The sequence below is a fragment of the Syngnathus scovelli genome, chromosome 1 (assembly GCF_024217435.2).
Source record: "Syngnathus scovelli strain Florida chromosome 1, RoL_Ssco_1.2, whole genome shotgun sequence".
Lineage (NCBI taxonomy): Eukaryota > Metazoa > Chordata > Actinopteri > Syngnathiformes > Syngnathidae > Syngnathus > Syngnathus scovelli.
This window is the reverse complement of record NC_090847.1, coordinates 18695828-18715968: the sequence shown is the minus strand read 5'-3', so window position 1 is coordinate 18715968 and position 20141 is coordinate 18695828. Positions and strand designations below refer to the sequence as shown.

Here is a 20141-nt window from a genome sequence, read left to right as displayed (position 1 = left end):
AGGCTAGATGAGTGGATAACAGCGATCACATTTCACTGAGGTGAGAGATGTTCAAGTTGAAATACCCACAGCTGCATTCTAAAGTAATGGAATCTCTGCTGGAACATCTCTGTGTGGAGTTTGCATGAACCCCCCCACGCTTGCGTAGGTTTTCTTTTGGGACTTCTAGTTTCGCTCACATTCTTACACTATGCTCCTTAGGTTAATTGAAGACTTTAAACTACCCATAGGTGGCAATCTAATTAGATACATGCCCTGCAATTGACTGGTGACCAGTCCAGGGTGTACCCTGCCGCTCGCCTTTAGTCAAATGTATATCAAATATCTCACTGAGTAGCGAATGCTTGCAATGGCAGTGAACATTGAATTCGTCAACTTACTGATGTACGTCAGTGTGCCACGGCACACCGGTGTGCCGTGGCACACCTTCATGTAATACATTACAGATGTCAAAGAATTCTTGGAAGACTTTTCTAAGCAGAGGCAACGTACACACCTGCATTTCCCTGAGCTCTGCACAAACACGCTTGTGTATAAATATACACCTTTAACCTGGAAATGCAAAGTCACAAATAAATTTTCAACATCTCAAGTTTCAGTCGATTTATTCCAAGTTGAGGAGCACGTAATCAAAGTGATCAGACTTGTCCAAACAGTTCTGCTGTGACACGAAAACAAACTGTATCCCAAAATACCTTAAATAGTTAGAGCGAGAAGCTACTCTAGCGGCATTATACAAAGCAGAGAGAAAGAAAATATATTCCATCCATCCATCCATTTTCTGAACCGCTTAGTCCCCACGGGGGTCGCGGGCGTGCTGGAGCCTATCCCAGCCGTCATCGGGCAGTAGGCGGGGGACACCCTGAACCGGTTGCCAGCCAATCGCAGGGCACACAGAGACAAACAACCATTCGCACTCGCACTCACACCTAGGGACAATTTGGAGTGATCAATCGGCCTACCAAGCATGTTTTTGGGATGTGGGAGGAAACCGGAGTGCCCGGAGAAAACCCACGCTGGCTCGGGGAGAACATGCAAACTCCGCACAGGAAGGGCCGGAGGTGGAATCGAACCCGCACCCTCCTAACTGTGAGGCGGACGTGCTACCCAGTGCGCTACCGAGCCGCCAGAAAATATATTCTTTAAGAAAAAAAAAAGCCATTGTCATAAAAAAAAAAGGTCTCACTACACTTGATCATTTTTTTAACAAAAAAAAAACAACTTACTCCCGTTGGTCATTTTCACGTTCTACCGAAGCTAAAACTTTTTACGCAGGTGCACTTAACGAGGGAATCACACAGACACTCCATTAGGTACACCGCCATTTTCAAGTGTACCTAATAACAGGCCACTTTTTTCGATATCATGGTCAAAGGTCACAGGTGTCAGGCTCTAGTCTGAGTGTCAAAAGTCCCAATGATCGTAAGCAGCAGGGGGGGGGGCCCATTTCAACCCCTTACACTGAGTGCCAAGCAGGGAAGAAATGGGTATCATTGTTATAGTCACTGGTATGACTCGGCAGGGGTTTGAACCCACAACCTCCCAATCTCAGGGCGGACACTCTCCTCTTAGGCCACTGAGCTGGTAAACACTGGTATCGTAGTATAACACTTATAGTCGTTTTTAAATAACGTGTATACCTATATACGCCTAAATATTGTTATCCAATATGTTTACTGCAATTTCACATTAGATTGCTGGTTTGAAATTTGCTTTTAATATTATTATTTTTAATAAACATTTATGTTAAAACTTGTCTGGTGTTTTATTCCTTGTTTCTTTATTCGCCAATTAAAACATAAAAATCAGCTTAATCATGCTTTATATGATAATATGTGTAGGTACACCTTCAATAGGTACACTGCACAAGGTTTAAAAAAAAAAAAGAATAAATAAACAAAGCACAACAAGGTAATTTCTCGCACCTGGGATCGAACCAAGTTCTTATGGAGCAAGAGCTCAAGTCACTAACCAGTCGGCTATTTCGACCTGCAGTCTACAATTGCTTGCACTGTTTTGTACTAGTGATGTGCATTCCAGTTCCCAAGTGAACTGAATCTTTAGAATCGGTTCACTCAAAATATTTGTTCAAAAGAATCGTTCACCAAATCGTTCGCTACACTTTCTTATTTATTTATTATTATTTTTTTTTTACCTCGTGTAGTCGTGTACCAAAATATCCCATAATTATCTGCCTAAATAATTGTGACTAATTTAAAACTATTCTACTTGTTAATAGCTACAAAATAACATATTCTAACCAGAGATTGCATTGACCTAATTTTCACATGGTCCTTGTTTACATTTTGCTTTTGACACTGACAGCTGTCAAGTGCCACGTTAGGGCTCTTCTTGTGTAAGTTTTATTTGTTATGGGTTTTCTTTTGTAAGTTTAACTTTGGGCACTTTGAAAGTGTCATTTTAAATTGTACTTTGCTAGGTGTTCGTGTACACAACGTGTTGTGATGACATCTGCTGTGGAGTCTTCACTGATCTAGTCGCTTGTGAGCTGCTCCATAAAACCATACATGTTCCATTCACTGAGAGCAAGGCTTCCATAGGGAAGTGGTTAGTACTCTGGGCTTTCACCCCAGCGGCCCGGGTTCAAATCTCAGTGGGGCCAAAAATATTTTATCATAGAAAATTTGCAACACAGTTGCCCATATAACCATACACTTCCTTAGAGCTAGGGTTAGGTTTAAAGGGCTAGAGACACCGGTATATGTATAAATTGGTTTTAGTTAGCTTATGGGCTTATAAATATAAATTGACGCTCGAAACAACGAAAAGGAAGCTGTTGCTCTGAAAAATATAATTTAAATTTTCCGCACAGACGAGTTTGACTGCACCGAGCCGCCAGCCGGAAGTGACGTCTCATGACGTCTCAAGTTGTACGCGTTTAGCTTCAGTGAATGTAACCAAAAAGAGAAGAGGGGCCAGCGCGGAGACGTCGGGCCAGGTTTGCGGCCAACCCAGCTCGCCTAGCCGTGCCTTCCATTATCCTGGCATACGTTCGTGGGACGACAAGATGGGTTGAGTTCGCCTGATAGGATCCACGAACCGGACAGTGCGTGCCTGCTGTGTGCTCGTGTTCACAGTGGCCTGGTTGAATGTCATCTTTCCGGACTCTGCTGTGCATCGGGAGCGGCTAGCGTGCTATAACTCTTATTGTTCATCTTCTTGTTTTAATTTTCCTGTGTAAGTTTTTTTTTGGTTATGGGTTTTCTTTTGTAAGTTTAACTTTGGGCACTTCGAAAGTGTCATTTTAAATTGTACTTTGCTAGGTGTTCGTGTACACAACGTGTTGTGATGACATCTGCTGTGGAGTCTTCACTGATCTAGTCGCTTGTGAGCTGCTCCATAAAACCATACATGTTCCATGCACTGAGAGCAAGGCTTCCATAGGGAAGTGTGTACTTGTATGTGCGTTGTGAACTCTGTCTTGTCACCCTGGGATAGTGAGAAATGTAATTTTCGATCTCTTTGTGTGTCTTGACATTTGACAATAAAGTAGACTTTGAGACTTTGACGGGAGCCCAAGTGAACTGCTAGATTCATCATATTCTGCGTCAAAAGAGGTTTCTGAATCGGATAAAATGATGCTAATATTGCTAATATAACCCTAACTCTAACCCTAACCCCTAACCCTAACCCTAGCTCTAACCCTAGCTCTAACCCTAACCCTAGCTCTAACCCTAACCCTAGCTCTAACCCTAACCTTAGCTCTAACCCTAACCCTAACCCCTAACCCTAGCTCTAACCTTAACCCTAACCCTATCTCTAACCCTAACCCTATCTCTAACCCTAACCCTATCTCTAACCCTAACCCTAACCCTAGCTCTAACCCTAACCCTAGCTCTATCTCTAACCCTAACCCTATCTCTAACCCTAACCCTAGCTCTAACCCTAACCCTAGCTCTAACCCTAACTCTAACCCTAACCCCTAACCCTAACCCTAACCCTAACCCTAGCTAAAACCCTAACCCTAGCTCTAACCCTAACACTACACGAGGTAAAAAAAATAATAAAATAAATAAATAAGAAAGTGTAGCGAACGATTTGGTGAACGATTCTTTTGAACAATTATTTTGAGTGAACCGATTCTAAAGATTCAGTTTACTTGAGAACTGGAATGCACATCACAAGTACAAAACAGTGCAAGCAATTGTAGACTGCCGGTCGAAATAGCTGACTGGTTTGGGGCCTACATTAACGAGGGAATCTTGGAAAACATGTCGGAATGGGGCCCAGAGGACTAGACCATGATATTTGCCTAATAAAGTGGCCTATTATTAGGTACACTTGAAAATGGCGGTGTACCTAATGGAGTGTCCAAGTGACGTCACAGATCAAATAGCCAATCAGAAGGTGGGGGTGAGGGCGGGTGTGGCATTTTTCACTTTCACTTAAGCTTTTTCCCTATTGAAGTGGCCTGTGATTAGGTACACCTCATGGACACTACAATACACTACATGAAGTAAAAAAAATAAAAAAGCATAAATAAATAAGAAAGTGTAGTGAACGATTCTTTAGAACAAATATTTTGAGTGAACCGATTCTAAAGATTCAGTTCACTTAAGAACTGGAATGCACATCACTAGTACAAAACAGTGCAGACGAACGCCGGCTTCCAGGTCAAAATAGCCGACTGGATAATGTTCCAAGGTTTTCAAGCATGATTTTTGTTTTGAATAGATGCATTATCTATTCATGTTTTATGTCAGGTGTTGACACATTTACCTGTTTTCTGACCTTTTTTCTGCATGTAAGCTGTGCAGCGATGGCCTGCACCAAGACACTTTCAGTCCCCCCAAGTTGGGCAAGACACTGGTCAGATTCTAAATGGCTATAAATGGCCATCCACACATTGCAAGAGACTTACTAGTTACCAAAGCTGGGATAGCACAGCCTTAAATACTGCTTCAGCACATCAGTGGTCTATACAGGCCTACAGTTCTTCACTTCCCCTATTAACTGCTGATATATAACGGTTAACCCAGATATATTGCTCTGTAAATGAAAATGTATTAGGTTATAATGGATAATTAATTATCCAATTGGAACTTTATAGGTCTCTCCACAGTTTTTGAGGATGACCCTTTTTATAGATGGGTTGTCCCCAAATTTTATTGCTCCTTTTTTTTTTTTAAATTCATAAATAGAAAAGCTGTTTTGCTGCTTCACTCTCTCTGTTCCCCATCTGTCCATCTTGGTGGTTGGTGGCAGGCAATGCCATGAGGGGAAGATGGATGGAGGTTGTAAACACGGGCTGGAGACAGAAAGAAGGAGGAGAGGGAGAGGGGGAAGAGATGTATGGCAGCCCACATCACCTCAGACAGAATGATAGATGAGGGGATTATAGAGCAGGGCCACTTTCAACAGTGATCAAAGTTAGAGAGCTTCCTTGCACATAGCAGCCAGACTGGTGGACAGGCCGAAATACGCGGATCGGGATACACCCTCGACTTTGGGAAATTCCATTTTTACTGTGGGTAATACCAGTACAATACTGTATATCATTCTGTAGGTTGAGACTGGGGACTGTGGGTGGGCTGTTTTGTCTGCTCCAACAATCGCTCTCTTAAAATTCAATCACATCACAATGGAAACACCATTGCTTAGCCTATTCCTGGAAGCTCAGTGTGCATATTTAGTAGGCACACAAATCAAACCTGCCAAGAGAGGCATATTACCCCAAAATGTTTTCACAGCTGCAACACCACATTTCTCGAATACATTTATCTAAGCACGTCTTCAACAAGAGGGCATCCAGACTTGCATAATACAAACGTATGCATACCTACTCGTGTATGCGTTTGATTGAGATTTTGCCAAACATGCGTGTGTAAAAGTAAAAGCTGAATAATGAATTCTGTCACTGCGAGAGTAATCAGTGAACCCTGAGCCTCTGCCTATTGAAGTTTAATAACATTCTGAATGTCAGAACACATGACAGCGGAGGAACATAATCCCTTTTCCCTAGAGAGAGAGGCCACAAGTCACCCGTTTTTCCTCATCTCGCTCAACTTATCGCTCCATCCTTTCATGTCTCTCTCCTTCCATTAAGTAAACAGAACCTACACACATATTAGCACCAGAAAAGCCTTTCAGATTCACCAAACTGATTTAAACTGCATTTAAAGAGCTCTTAATAAGGAAGTGTCAGAGTGCCTTGAGGGTTTTTGTCACACCCATGTTTCCTTGTGTTAAGGACTGCATCTTGTGCTTTGCGCTGTGTAATTGTGCCTGTTTGTGTGACTTGTTTGCCACCAGTGTCAATATTAATCACCTCGCCTCGCTTGCCTGAAGTCAGTGCCTTGAAATACCTTCTCTATGGCTCTCTGTTAGACATGCTGAGTTAACAGGGAAGAATTTCATTCAAAACAAATCACAATCCACCTTGTGCATGCAGAGAGAGATTTGATCTAGAATAGGACGTTTAAACAAGCATGCGATGTCGGAAATTGGAATGTCTCTCCCTCACTTGAGGAGGTCTGCCTACAATCATTTTTCCATGCTGTTCCAATTCACCTGTATTTGTTATTTTTGCCTAAATGGAACTACAGACCAGCTGTGGGATATGGCATTACATTCAAGTATAGAGCATAACTGCGAGAACATAATGTTTTCTCATTGTTCATCCTCATTAAAACTGATTCAGAGTTGCCGTTGTTAAAACGTAATTTGTGTCAAAGGCAGAAGGATTGCTACATATTCATTTGCAGTACATACTCTCAGTAATGAGCATTTTTGCAAAATGTCAACGTGAGCCAAGACTCCAAAAAGATTAATGAAAGAATTAAAAAAATATCAGATGATAATTTCTTTCACAATTTGGAAAAGACTTGTAACGAACAAAAAGTGATGTTTTGCAATGAAATCTGATTGATTGTGAACATTTTAAAAGCTGTTGCTGTTGCTTCTTTAAGGGATGACGTCTTGAAATGTTATATGCTGATTTCCAACTGCAATTCAGTCGTCACATTATCAATTCAAAGACGGTCACTGAAATTATAGGAATGGCAATATGATCATATCTGGTTACCATGACTTTGCACTCAGTAGGGTAAAACTAACCTGTCTCACGACGGTCTAAACCCAGCTCAATTGCTGCCACGTCATGTATCTCTCGCTGCTTTTTTAATTTTGTCTCCTGTGACCTCACGCGATCACATCTTTGACACGTACGCTTCATACTCATCCCATCTTCATGTATTCTTGCTGTCCCTCTCTAATCTGTAAAAAGACCCGTTTAGCTTGCAACAAAGAGATGGGAGGAAATGTCATATTTCTGTGCAAGCAATGGACCATCAAACTGGAATGTCAATTAACTTTTTCGTGTCGCTGTGGATGGCTAGCTGGAGGAAGGAAGGATCACAGGAGCAGCCGTGGCCTATTGTGTGTGTGTGTTTTTTGTCGGACATGCCATTTTTTGATGATTATTCTAATCCCACCAAGGACTTCTCAGGCTAAAGTGGCTTGCCTTATCTTCCCGCCACAGTCATTCTCTCATTAAAACACAATCACAGGCCACCAACTCCAATAAACCTTCAACTTGCTCTTTGAAAAGGGACAGCGGTATTGGAGGAGGTGGGAGGGCTGGTGAAAAAGCAGATTACAGCAAGTCCATCTGCCCATGACAGTATGCAGGAATGCTGTCACTAATCATTTCTGAAAAGGACTGCATTTGATGACTTTTTAATCCATGTTAATAAACGTGTAACTATTAAATAAAAAGATGTGGAAATTAAATAAGACCTTGAGGAAATTAGAACGTCAGCACTTGATTGTTTTTGGTGGCCTCAACAAATAAATGTCTTTTATGAATTAACAAGTTCAATACCTTGAAGCAAATTCATTTTCCATTATTATCATAGTGTCGCAGTAAAGGGACATCATGAACGGGTTGCCAGGCAATTGCAGGGTACACGTAGACAAACAACCATTCACACTCACTCCTACAGGCAATTGAATCGGTCTATCATGCATGTCTTTGGAAAGTGGGAGGAAACCGTGGTACCCGGAGGAAACCCAGGCAGGCACAAGGCAAACATACAAACTCCACACAGGAAGGCCGGAACCAGAATGGAACCCGTAACCTCTGTACTCCCTTTTTTCACAGGTCACTGCATTATAATCATCATAGACTTTGACAATGCACAGTAATTTGAACATCGTTTTACTTGATTTGTACTCAGTTTCTTTAAATTCATGTTTTAATCCTCCATAAACAAGGCACAGTTTTGAAATATCCACTGGAGTAGAATTGCAAATTCTTTTATTCCAATCCTTTATACCATTTGGTTGGTCTAACACACCAGAAAATCTGCCATATCACAAAAAATGATTTTCATATGCTCCTTTGAGCATGTGAGTCGCTTTTCAATGTTTGAAGTTATACCACAGTTTACCTTGTCCCACGTTCATGCATACCAACAGTAGTAAAACCATTCATTTATACCTGCTAAAGTCTATTCTGCTGCTACTCCATTTATTTGCTTAAGTCCCCTTGGATGTAGTCCAATAACAAAATGGATGGTTAGTCTATTTCAATTTGAAAACTTGTTGTCTTTCAAGTGCTCCAAACTTCATCAAAAGAAAGAAAGAACATGCAAAAAGATGTTGAAGGCCCAGTTATACCCTTCTGTGTCTACAATGCCCACAACAAAAAGGAATACATAACTTGTTAAAAATACTTGTTAAAACGATGGCATCTGTTATTGTGTGTGATTCACAGCTCTAAGAGGCCTTTGGTTTTATTACTAAATTATCCATGCAGTCTCTTTTATTTCTAATGGGAATTAGGTTAATGTTTATGTCTATTCCTGATAAAGAACCATAAATGCTCAAATCTTTGTTGAATTAGGTTGATAATCTAGAAATAAATATTCTTAAAAATGATTGTGATATTAACAATTAATATTTATGTTAGATTTATATGTGGAGATGTTTGTGAGGGCAAGGACATTACCACTGGATTTAAGGACTTTTATGTGCACTGAGACACACAGAAGTTGGATCCATAGTGTCCTTTTAAGGCGCCTTATTCAAGGGGGAGGAGTAAGAGGTCTTGTCCAAAGTCATTGATTACTTAATTGATTTGCAGTAGTGCCCATAAAATGTAAATGGATATTATGAAGCTGATAACGTCAGCATTCGACATCAGACAAAAGGTCACGTTTATAAACAATTCAATAAAGTCTGTGGCAAAATGTCAAGGATTTTATTGCTATTTTGGATTGGTATTTTTTGGTAGCAGATGTGAATTACAAAAACGATAGTGCTGCTCTAATATATTCTTTAGGCTGTTTCTTGGTAAAATAAAAATCCACTATTTTTGTAGACAATCTTGTAATAACCCTAGGGGAATTGTTTTGACACGTTTAAAACATCTCATATGCATCACTGCAATATACTGTACATTATTTAGCAACACACACATCAAGGGACTATTTTGTTTTTATATAAGTTTGATTGGACAGGAATGAAAGACTGCCAGGTGTGTGTCACCGCAGGCGGTCATGCTATGAACCAGTGAGCCGGTTGCACTACATCGTGTCTCCAGCAGTGCCCCACTGCTGCCTGTTTCCCCTTCACTCCATCTCTCAGCGGGCAATCTTGATCCATCACATTTTGTTTTGTTTCGTGTAAATAGGATAAATACAAACTTGCTTATTTTTTTATTTTCCCCCACCCATAATAATAATAATAATAATAATAATAATAATAATAATAATAATAATAATAATAATGTCCTGGATGTCACCTATTGGACTGTGTGAAGGTACTGATTTTCACTTCAAATGCAAAGTTGTTTAATTATAAACTCACGCCTGACATTCAGCATTTGAGGGCCAGGATGTGTTCCTATGACAACAGTGTTGCATTTTTTTTCCTCCTGGTGCTGTGTTGCTCTCTTGCTTATATAGAGAGCAGGCTCATATATGTCCGTAGACAGACCCCAGTGAGTTGTGCCATAATTATATAGAATATTGAATAATTATTCAATACTCTTTTGCTTTTGAGGACCACTATTGAAAGCAATCTCCTGTAATTCTCAATCTGGCATTTGCCCAACACAAATCTGTCACCCACAAATTCCATCCCAATCCAAAATATACCCTCTAGCGAGGATTTCTTCAATATTTCTGTCTCAGTGAGCAAAGTCGGCTGTTTAACTGCAGGAATAGAACAACACACATAGCCCCAAATACATGCAGTCACAGTGCAATAACTCTTTTGCAATAACTCCTACAAAACGCCTGTCATCCTTAGTCATACCATACACAAGCAGTTCAAGGCGATGGATCAATTTAGTGGAGAAAAGCTGTGGCTTTCTGTAATGTAATGAAGGTCTTTGATGTCGATGCCGAACCTCATTGAAGCCAGTCACACGTCTTTGTCATTTGCCTGCTTCCGATGCGGAGGATGTTGGCTGGAAACACTTGTGCTGTACTGCTTTGCTGCTTGTTCATTGATCATGCACATTTACTCACACATTCTCCTGTCACTCTTCCCTTCAGGTTCAAAGCCATTTATAGTCTTGCTTTGTGAAATTGATGGGCTCTTCCCGTTGGCTATAGAATCTATGAAACGTGGTCATTCCAGCTCGGAAATGCCATCCATAAATATTAGGTACTTTATTGTGTATGATTGACTTGAATTTATGGCGCATTACTATTTTTTTACAGATATAGAGTGCCCCCTGGTGGGAGAAAAGGCTTGAGCACATTTTTGCGACCCTCTCTGAGCAAGTGTTTATAGTGATTAGCTAATAACTCTGGATTCCACTAAAATGTGCAAAAGAAGAAAATTTAGTAGTTCAGTAATAACCAGATTCATATTAAATACTACTGAAAGGAGAGAATTTGGGAGAAAGATTAGTTTAAAAGCGCCAAATTTGTCTTGGGCAATTAGGCATATAGGCTTAATCAGTCGTTCTTCAGCTATGCATTATCAAATCAAGTCTTTATTCAATGATAGCTGCAGTAATCTAATTTTAATTTCCAGTAACATTAAATGATGTACTGTAATTATATTCCTTTGCTCTTCTCCAGCAGCAGGACTTCACAGTTCTCTCAATAATTGTTTCCATGGTGATGTGTGAGAGGCCTTTTACTCTGCCACGAGTTCTCAACCAAACGATGCTATGCTGTAGACTGCAAGATTACAGTGCTTCCATTTGGCTTGTCAGAAACAATATACACACCAACCCAAAGAGAAAAAAAATGCCACTGAGCTTTTTAAAAGCTTTATTTATAACATTAAAAAAGTTTGCAAATAGCATAACAGATAAAGATCATTCTCAGAAAATGTTCTTTGGGGTTTGGGGATGGAAGTATACAAATCAGGCAGAAATGGACAAAACTGGCAAGCATTTTCTTTTGACAAATGTTACCAAGTCTGTGAGTAAATCATGTCTCTGGAAGGCCTACAAAACATTACATCTACTGTCTCAACCTGCCAGCGTGAAAAAATCCCAATCATATGGGAAGTGCCTTTTGCTGTCTGTGTTTGGATCAATAAATTGTGGTAAAAATATCAAATTGTTTACAAATTGACTATTGCAGAGCTATTGCAATGTAAAAAGTGAGCCTGCAAGTGTGATTCACAATACAAAAGGCAGTATTTAAGTAATTTTAAGGTCAACTTTAATGTTAAAAAACACAAACAAACTCAGTATTTCTATAAATCACCCAATGTATGGCACATTAGAGGTTTGAAAAAAAGTATCATCACACCCAGTTAAGCCTTTTATAAATTCATAAATAACATGCAGCTTTGGCGATCCATGGAATGTAGCACTTAATCCATATGAAATGATGCCATGAAGACAATGAGTGTTGTCATTATGTTATGTACAACCTGTAAGACTTGCAGAATGCTCCTACTCAAAGGCACTCAAAGCAATGATTGATGGCAGAGGGGCCCCTGCTGAAGTGCTGGGACCCTGGGCCAAAGGTAGGTGTTATTGTAGATTACCACAGTGGGGGTTTATCCCTACTTAGACCATGGCCATTATATTTAGCAGTTTTCCCTCAGTACATAACTCTGAGCACCCGAGATGGAGCTGATATGACCATCTTCAGTGTAGCCATCCCATCAAAATAAAACAAAAAGGTTTACAGGCAATGAAAACATCCCAAGACTCCTTATTAGATGACAGATGACGCAAACACAGACACGTGCACTTGACTATTCACTAGCAATGCACGCACGAAAATAAAGGCTGTCAAATTCAGTTGCTGGTTCTAATTCTCCACCGCAATGTGCTCAACAACATCAGTTTGCAACGTTGTCGTTGTCTATCATTAAAAATAACATTGCCTTCAAGTATGTGCACCAAAAATATTGCAACAATCACTAATACAAAAGATGCTTTTTTTTAATATATATATTCAAATGTATAAAACCAGCCATAACACTGGCTGCCATGGATAAAATACAAACAAGAGCTAAACATGAGCATAGGGCAATTAGTCTGCTCTGCAAAGCCAATACCAAGAAATGAATCAGCGGTTCAATTATTAATTGATAGCTAATCAATGATCAATTAATATTTTTTTACAATTATGATTAATCATTTGGATACGCTTGTAATGTAAAGCTGTCCAATTGCTTGAAATTATAATTACTATCCGATTTCTTGTAGTGTAATTGTTAGTTGCAGCTGCAAAATAAATATTTCTTTCAATATCTCAGACTGCATAGTCCTGAAAAAATTACTCATCATGCATGTGTTATGAATCTCACCGTCATTTCAATTGCAATTTGAAATTTTAATTAATGACATTCAAACTTTATCTGCCTGCTGATGGAAGGCTTTGTTTGAAAACAGTAAACAGCGACATCTAGCGCTCATTTACTTCAACATTCAGATATGGTAAATTTAACCGTTGTTTACTTTTGTAATTTAAACTTCAAATTATTCATACGCTGGGTAAATTTTGAGTTAATGTTCAGTTTCATTTGCTGAATGGCTATTTCAGCAGGAAACAACACAAGAATGTGTCAAAAGACACTGCAGGATTCTGTGTTGAAACACTTTACTTTTGATTCCAAATAAAAAAAAGTATCTGCCGATTAGAAAAAGCAGATACAAAACCCAGCTTTAAATAACCTCTTAAAATGTTGTCACAAATTGATACTTATGGCTTTGATTTACCCTTGAGGTGTGATATTACAAGAGTCCCTTTGTAGTTAAGAGTAGTTTAGTCCAAAAACTGATGCAAGCGAAATCAGTACTTTGTATTGTAATGTAATGTTTAACCCTCAGCCAAATATTTCTCAGGAATTCTACCAGGACACTGTGTTTAGCTCTGAGAAAAGTACTCAAGGATGAGGCGCAGATGACCAAGCCGGTCTTTAAGGGAAGAGAGGGAGAGGACTGTGGTTTGATAAGCGGGGTCCAGTTGGAGGACAGACAACAGCCACCAGCACCAAGCTGGACCATTGGATGAGGCCTGAAAAATATAAGAAATATATCCGCTGTCATTTAAAGTTTTATGCTACGTTAATCTTTCCACAGTCCACAGTAAATTATAGGGATAAAAATGAATGTAGTATATTAGCAAGTTGTGTTGATGATAAATTGCTTTCATTGTTTTTCAACTTTCCAAAAATGGTATTGAAGGATGTCAGTGCTTATCACACAATTTTAAGTGAACACAACCTTTGTCATCAATTGCGAAAATTCTGGAAATCTTATGTCTCCTGTAATCCTATATTGAGAAAGAGTATGAATAATTTGGGACGTTTAAGCTTTTTGTTGAAATGCATACTAAATGAAAATGAAAACATAACATTTTAATACTCACAACACAATAGCTTACAATAGCTCTACTTTGTTTTTTTCACATTAGCACGTCCGCCTCACAGTTAGGAGGGTGCGGGTTCGATTCCACCTCCGGCCCTCCCTGTGTGGAGTTTGCATGTTCTCCCCGGGCCCGCGTGGGTTTTCTCCGGGCACTCCGGTTTCCTCCCACATCCCAAAAACATGCTTGGTAGGCCGATTGAGCACTCCTAATTGTTCTTAGGTGTGAGTGCAAGTGCGGATGGTTGTTTGTCTCTGTGTGCCCTGCGATTGGCTGGCAACCAGTCCAGGGTGTCCCCCGCCTACTGCCCGTTGACGGCTGCGATAGGCTCCAGCACGCCCGCGACCCCCGTGGGGACTAAGCGGTTCAGAAAATGGATGGATGGATGAATAATATTGCACTTCAACACAATTATTTTCAAAGGTATGAATAATTTTGGTCTGACAATCCAACTATGGACACGCTGGAACAAAAATGCGGCTTTTGACCGGCCCATTTCAGCAATCACACGAAATTCCTTCTGGTCACCTTGCCCCTGAACCCAACAGTATTGACAGTATGTTCCAGATGTACTGTATACATTTCCATTTATGTCAAAAGCCCCAACCTGAATGTTCTCCTCAGTACTCGGCATGATGCCATACTGGCTATTGATTTGTTCTCTCATGCGGCTTCCCAGGCGTTGATACCAGTCCTGAGCCTGTTGATAGACACTGTCGTGGAGACGCTGCAGGAGTTCCAATTCACTCCCTTCGGCCTGAAGAAAAGTGGAAGTCATTGAATTGATCCAAATACGCTCAACAGATAACATGAACTTTTTGAGCAAATCATACCTTGATATCCTCCAGATATTCAATATCAGCAGTGTGGTAACCATCCCTTAGTCCTCTTTTTAAGACTTTGAACCTGTTGCTACCCACACTGTCCACATAGGACCGTCCATCAGGCAGTAGCTCTAGGCTAAGGATCTCCAGCATGCAGCCATAATCTGCAAATCTTGGGAAAAGCAAAGGAGAGATGGCAAATAGAGTAACTATATTACATGATACATCATGAACAAATCATTTAGCAATTGTGTCAACTAACTGTGACAAAGTGGAAATATGTTTTAGACTTCTAAAATGAAGCAACAAATACATTAGATTGAAGGACCAAAAAGGCGTATAACAAGGTACAATGACAAGATGGATATGCTTTTGGGAAAAAGAACTGTTTCATTGAAGTCCAACTGTATAGCAGAATGTTCGGGGTTCTAATCATGGCTCTCTTACTCCTTTGACACTGAGCAAGTTGCAGTGATGGTTTAAAACTGTGGCCAAAATTAGCCCACTGTGCTGTCTTCTTGCATTAAATTGCCAGGCATCAATTTAGCTGTGATGTGTATCTCAAACTGTTGTGCTTCAGTGTGAGAGGAAAAAAGAAAAATTAATTTAAAAAAAATGTGGCTAAAATACTGAATGTTTGGCATACCCTTTTCCATGTTCATAACTGCACATGCCAAACTTCTTTGTTCCTGTCTCCATACAGCGACGCATCATCAGTCTGTAACGCGGCTCAAAGATGTGCAAAGGGCATGGCACACCGGGGTAGGCCACAGTGCAAACAAATATAGGGATGTCCTTTGTGAGGCTGTAGAAGAGAGGATAGATAAAGAGACAGGCAAAAAAATAACATCACGAGTAGGGATTGAATTTGATATCAATCCAAAATGCAGATTTTTATTTTATGCCACCTACTTTGACAGTTCAGCCATCTCTGCCTCATGTATTTGTTTTCTTTCAGCCAGCTGTGATGGGAAAAGGCATTCCATGATATCCAGAACCACAACTGTGACATTGTATTTCCTATTTTTCAAGTACTGCAAGTAAACAGAGAGAGAGAAGGAGAGTTGTATCGGTGTTTGGGTCTGAATTTCTGTCCAAAAAAAATGACAGTGAAATAAAACAGCAATGACTACGGTACACTGTGGTTACCTCTTGTAGCGGCTGCTTGCAGAGAGGACAGCGGAGGTTGTGGTCTAGACTTCTCTCTATGCAGTTTTTACAAAACGTGTGACCACATGGGGTAGTAACTGGCTCATGAAACAACCTTTAAAATGCACAAATATATGAAATCCATTAAAAAAAAAAAAAAAAAAAAAAAAACCATCATCATTCGGGCAGTCCTTCTCAGACAGTGGGACAGGACCCACAACATTTTTATTTTGCCATAGAATCAAGTGTAACTCCAAGTGGCAGTGGCACTCTTCATTTTTGTTTGAATTTCAAGCAAATTGATGCACTTCAAACCTTTTCAGTTACAGTCTAAACCTAGCTACTAACTAATCTAACTAGGGTTAGGGTTATATATATATATATATATATATATATATATATATATATATATATATATATATATATACGTATATAAATAGATTTTTTTTTCTTTTTTGTTTGCGTTAATATTAATAATGCTACAATGTTACACTGTACTTTCCAAAGTGGCTGTAACAGAAAATATTGGCAAACAACCATGGAGACCAATATTGTTTGAGGAGAACAAAAGGCTGACCTGATGCAGAGAGGGCACTCAAAGTCTGACACAGTGAGTATGCTCAGAGTTTTATCCCTGGAGTGTAAACTGGCACCTGAGAACCATGGAATATATGTATTTTTAGGTGACTTTTAAAAAATAGACACAATATCTGAATAATCAAAGTGTTGTAACAGAAAACATTGAGTTTTGATGAAAAATATGTAAAACCAGAACATCTGTGTCGATTATAGTTTGTCACTGTACCTCTGCCATTCACATCCTCCTTTCTTGTCATCACTTCCTCATCATTTTCACTGGCAGGCAGAAAGGAGACAGCTTGGCAGAGGCTGAGGCAGCACTCAGTGCTGCTGTCGTGATTCACTTTGGAGCTCTAAAGAAAAACAGTTTTACGACTTGGAAGATTTTAAGCAAACACCTTGCAAGCATTCTTCTCACCCATTTCTGAGCACGCACCTGGCACCTGGTGTCTCTCCTGGCTTTGCCCTCTGCATTGCCATGTGGATAATTGAGGGCCTCGAGGTGTGTTACCTGGGTGCCACTGAGGCTTCTAACGGGGTAGGAAGCCTTCAAGTAATCAGCCAAGACCTGCATGATACAGGAGACTTCCTCTGGCACTGAAATGCCTTCTGCCTCTAGGATCTGTAATTTTAACCCAAATACTATTACACATACCGAGATTACACATTTGGAACACGACAATACAAGTAAAAGAGTATGATAAAATACAAGACGTATCGAGGCTCCACAACATGATGTATAAAAGCAAATAAGTAATGTTTGTGTACGGTCTTAGCTACAAGGAAGGGACTGAATGATGTTGGTTCAATATTGACAGATCTGATTGAAATAGTCAAACAGGTGCATTTGGTAGTTAAAATATGAAGTGTTCAACATTCTGTGTTTTTCTATTTGCTCTATACTTTACACAGCATAGTCAGGTGTGGTGTGAACAACCTTCTTGATCTGATTCTTAGCAGGAACAAAGTCAGCTTGAAGTTTGAGGCAATGGTGAAACTGGATGAGGGATTCAGTTTGTTGAGCCATTTCCAACAGTATGTTCCCTTTACGAAAGAAGCCCTGTGTACACAAATGTTCATGATGAGCAGCAGAGCACCACTGCCTAAAAAGGTTTTTCAGCAAATTTCCCACAGGCTGGTGAAATCCGGGTCTCCACATGAACATTTTGATTGATAATTTTCTTGCTGCATCTACCTTACCTCAGTCCATAATGGCCGACGAGAGCAGAGGTAGTCAAGGTCCACCAGAGCGTCAGAAAAACACAGCAGGCCACAGTTTGCTTCAGCCCTGTACAGCTTCAGACTTGGGTCTTCTGGGACTAAAGATTAAATGAGTGACAAATGAAAGCAAGGAAAAATACACGTGTATTAATTTGTTTTCCATACATTGTTATGAAGAACTTGTAGCAATGACATGAGTTGTACAGAGTCAAGAGCTAAAGCCATGTGGTGCTTAAATCTTGTCAAGTGAACACGAGTTTACAAATTTGTTTATAATTTTGAACATGAAACTAAATTTCTAACATTTTACACATGAACTCAAATTGGTATTTTAGATGGAAATATTCTGTCTGCAAGCACGATGTGAATCTGCAGTTCAACTCAATAATGAGGTGGAAATATAACAAGTTTGCTTTTTGGCCAAACAAGTGTTGCCATCTGAAATTTGAAAGAAAAAAAAAATTACACAATGAATTACACAATGAATTACACAATGAATCGTTATGGATCAGCTAAAAAGGCCAGTACACCTGACCTAGCAATAAAAGACACTTTGTGCAGTACTGTTAAAACTGTTACTTAAAGGCTGCCAAACTAGAAATACTGTAGACTGTCCCACCCATACTTTTAAGCATACAGTACATTCTGTCTTAATGAATGTGAAGTCTCAGGATTACAAAAGTAAAAAAATGCATTACATATGTAGTCGCAAGAGTCCAAACCTGTCCTGGATACCGGAGCCAAATAGGTGATGATTGTTATTATTATCATTATTATTAAGACATGTTTAACTGGATTTCCAAAAACGGTTCATTCATGTTGATGCCTAACAAGTATGCAAAATAATGCGGGAAGTCACATGTTTAGACTTCATCATCAGTGCATAAAAGACAATAATTAAAAATGTGAAAGCCCAAAATGTTGGCTGAAAGATGTCAGTGTGTATAGTGACCATTCCACTGTTTTTAGATAGTGTGTTTCTGTTCCAAGTTCATTTTGCAGCTCCACCATTTGTCACATATCTCATACTATGCAAATATCATAATTCCAACCACCCAAAATTGAGCATTTTGTAAAATCAAAATTTCTGGTGCAGCACTCTACTCCTTGTCCCGCTATACCGCAGCATCTTGACAACAGTTGCTGAAGTTGGCTATTATTAGGCCACTTAAATATGGAGCAAGTTTCTTGTACAAAGTCGGATTATATGAAAAAGACAAACAAATTGTATTGAATATTTGCAAGGCCCTTTGCAGTCAGTAACCGGCAAACAGAAAGGAGATAGCCTGGCGGATTTGGGCAGCATTCCGAACGGGACGTTGTGATGCACGGATGGGTGCAACCTTCTGAAACTCGGGTTAACGTGAAAAAAAAAAAAAGTGACACGAAAAGTTAAGTGTTTTTCTATGTGCTTTTTGCATATGGCTTACCTTGCTGTATTCCATCGTTGACGACGCGTAAAGCTTCCTGGTACTGCTTGGCGCGGAGCTTCTCCTGCAAGTGGCACTTAATCTTGGCGTCCTCGGGCCAGCACTTTTCAATGACACGGATGAGCAGAACATTGTTCTTGGCGTCTCTCATTTCCCTCTGTTTTAGCCTCTCTTTACAAGTCGGGCATTTAGACGGAAAGTGGGTCCCCGCGCACCTCCTGCAGAAGGTGTGACCGCAGGCAATGGTCACCGGCTCCCACAACGGAAAGAGGCAGAGTCGGCATTCCAGTAGCTCCATAGTAGTGGTTTTCTGTCAGCACAGTAACCCGCGACGAGAATCGATATTTCCCTTAAAGCCAAGCAAAGACTTTCCCACCTCGACTTTCATTTACTGTATGACCGCAAAGGTGAACGCGTCTCCACTTGAACCCGTTGTTTGGCTAAATTTGAGCCGCTGTTTATCTCCACTGCACACATTTTCTTTGCTTATCTAACGTAATCGTGCTCTGAGACAACTCGTCCCACATTAGGATAAAACTACAGCATTTAGCAACCATTACCCTTTCCACCAGGTAGAGAAAAAAAGAATCTGGCTCTTTTGAGTTAGTAGTCGCTTCTCTCACCGATCCAAACGCAACCAACGACTCGACAAAGCCCAACGGGAATATGTTCAAGATTTTCGTGGGGGCGTCTGTCCGCGGATTGCCCTGTTTTGCTGAATACTATGCACGGTTATATTTCCAGGTTACTGTGTTACACCATTACATTACATAAATAAAGACCACGTGACGTAGCAGCGAAGCTGCTGATTGGCTAAGCAGCTTGCCGTCAGCCCTGTTGTGAAACCCATAGTCGCTGAGTTTCATAACATAACTCGGAGGTACATTTGTTGGAACACCAAGCACCTCAGGACAAATGTGATCACAGTCACTTGCGCTCTGTCAATTCTGATGAAAGGCAATTCCTTTCAACTGCATACATAACGTGTTGCGCGCAAGACACAGTGGCTGGAATTCCCAAGTCTAGATGTCCGCGAGGGGGCGGAGTGACAAACTCAACATCAAAACCTGATTAATAATAATAATACCGAATAGGTTAGGCCTAAGCGTTAATAGTGCAACTAC

The 20141-nt window shown here is 40.1% G+C and overlaps 1 protein-coding gene across 1 annotated transcript; it reads right to left on the bottom strand.

Annotated features, from left to right (window-relative positions):
- Positions 1-11235: 11235 nt before the first annotated feature.
- Positions 11236-19804, bottom strand: lonrf4 (LON peptidase N-terminal domain and ring finger 4). The gene is made up of 12 exons (XM_049738392.1): positions 19018-19804; positions 17567-17685; positions 17304-17426; positions 16803-16988; positions 16593-16719; positions 16365-16440; positions 15788-15902; positions 15551-15672; positions 15285-15443; positions 14648-14810; positions 14422-14571; positions 11236-13463 (listed from the first exon to the last, which is right to left on the bottom strand). The coding sequence occupies exons 1-12, from the start codon at positions 19313-19315 to the stop codon at positions 13314-13316; spliced, it is 1788 nt and encodes a 595-aa protein (XP_049594349.1). The 5' UTR covers positions 19316-19804; the 3' UTR covers positions 11236-13313.
- Positions 19805-20141: the final 337 nt, after the last annotated feature.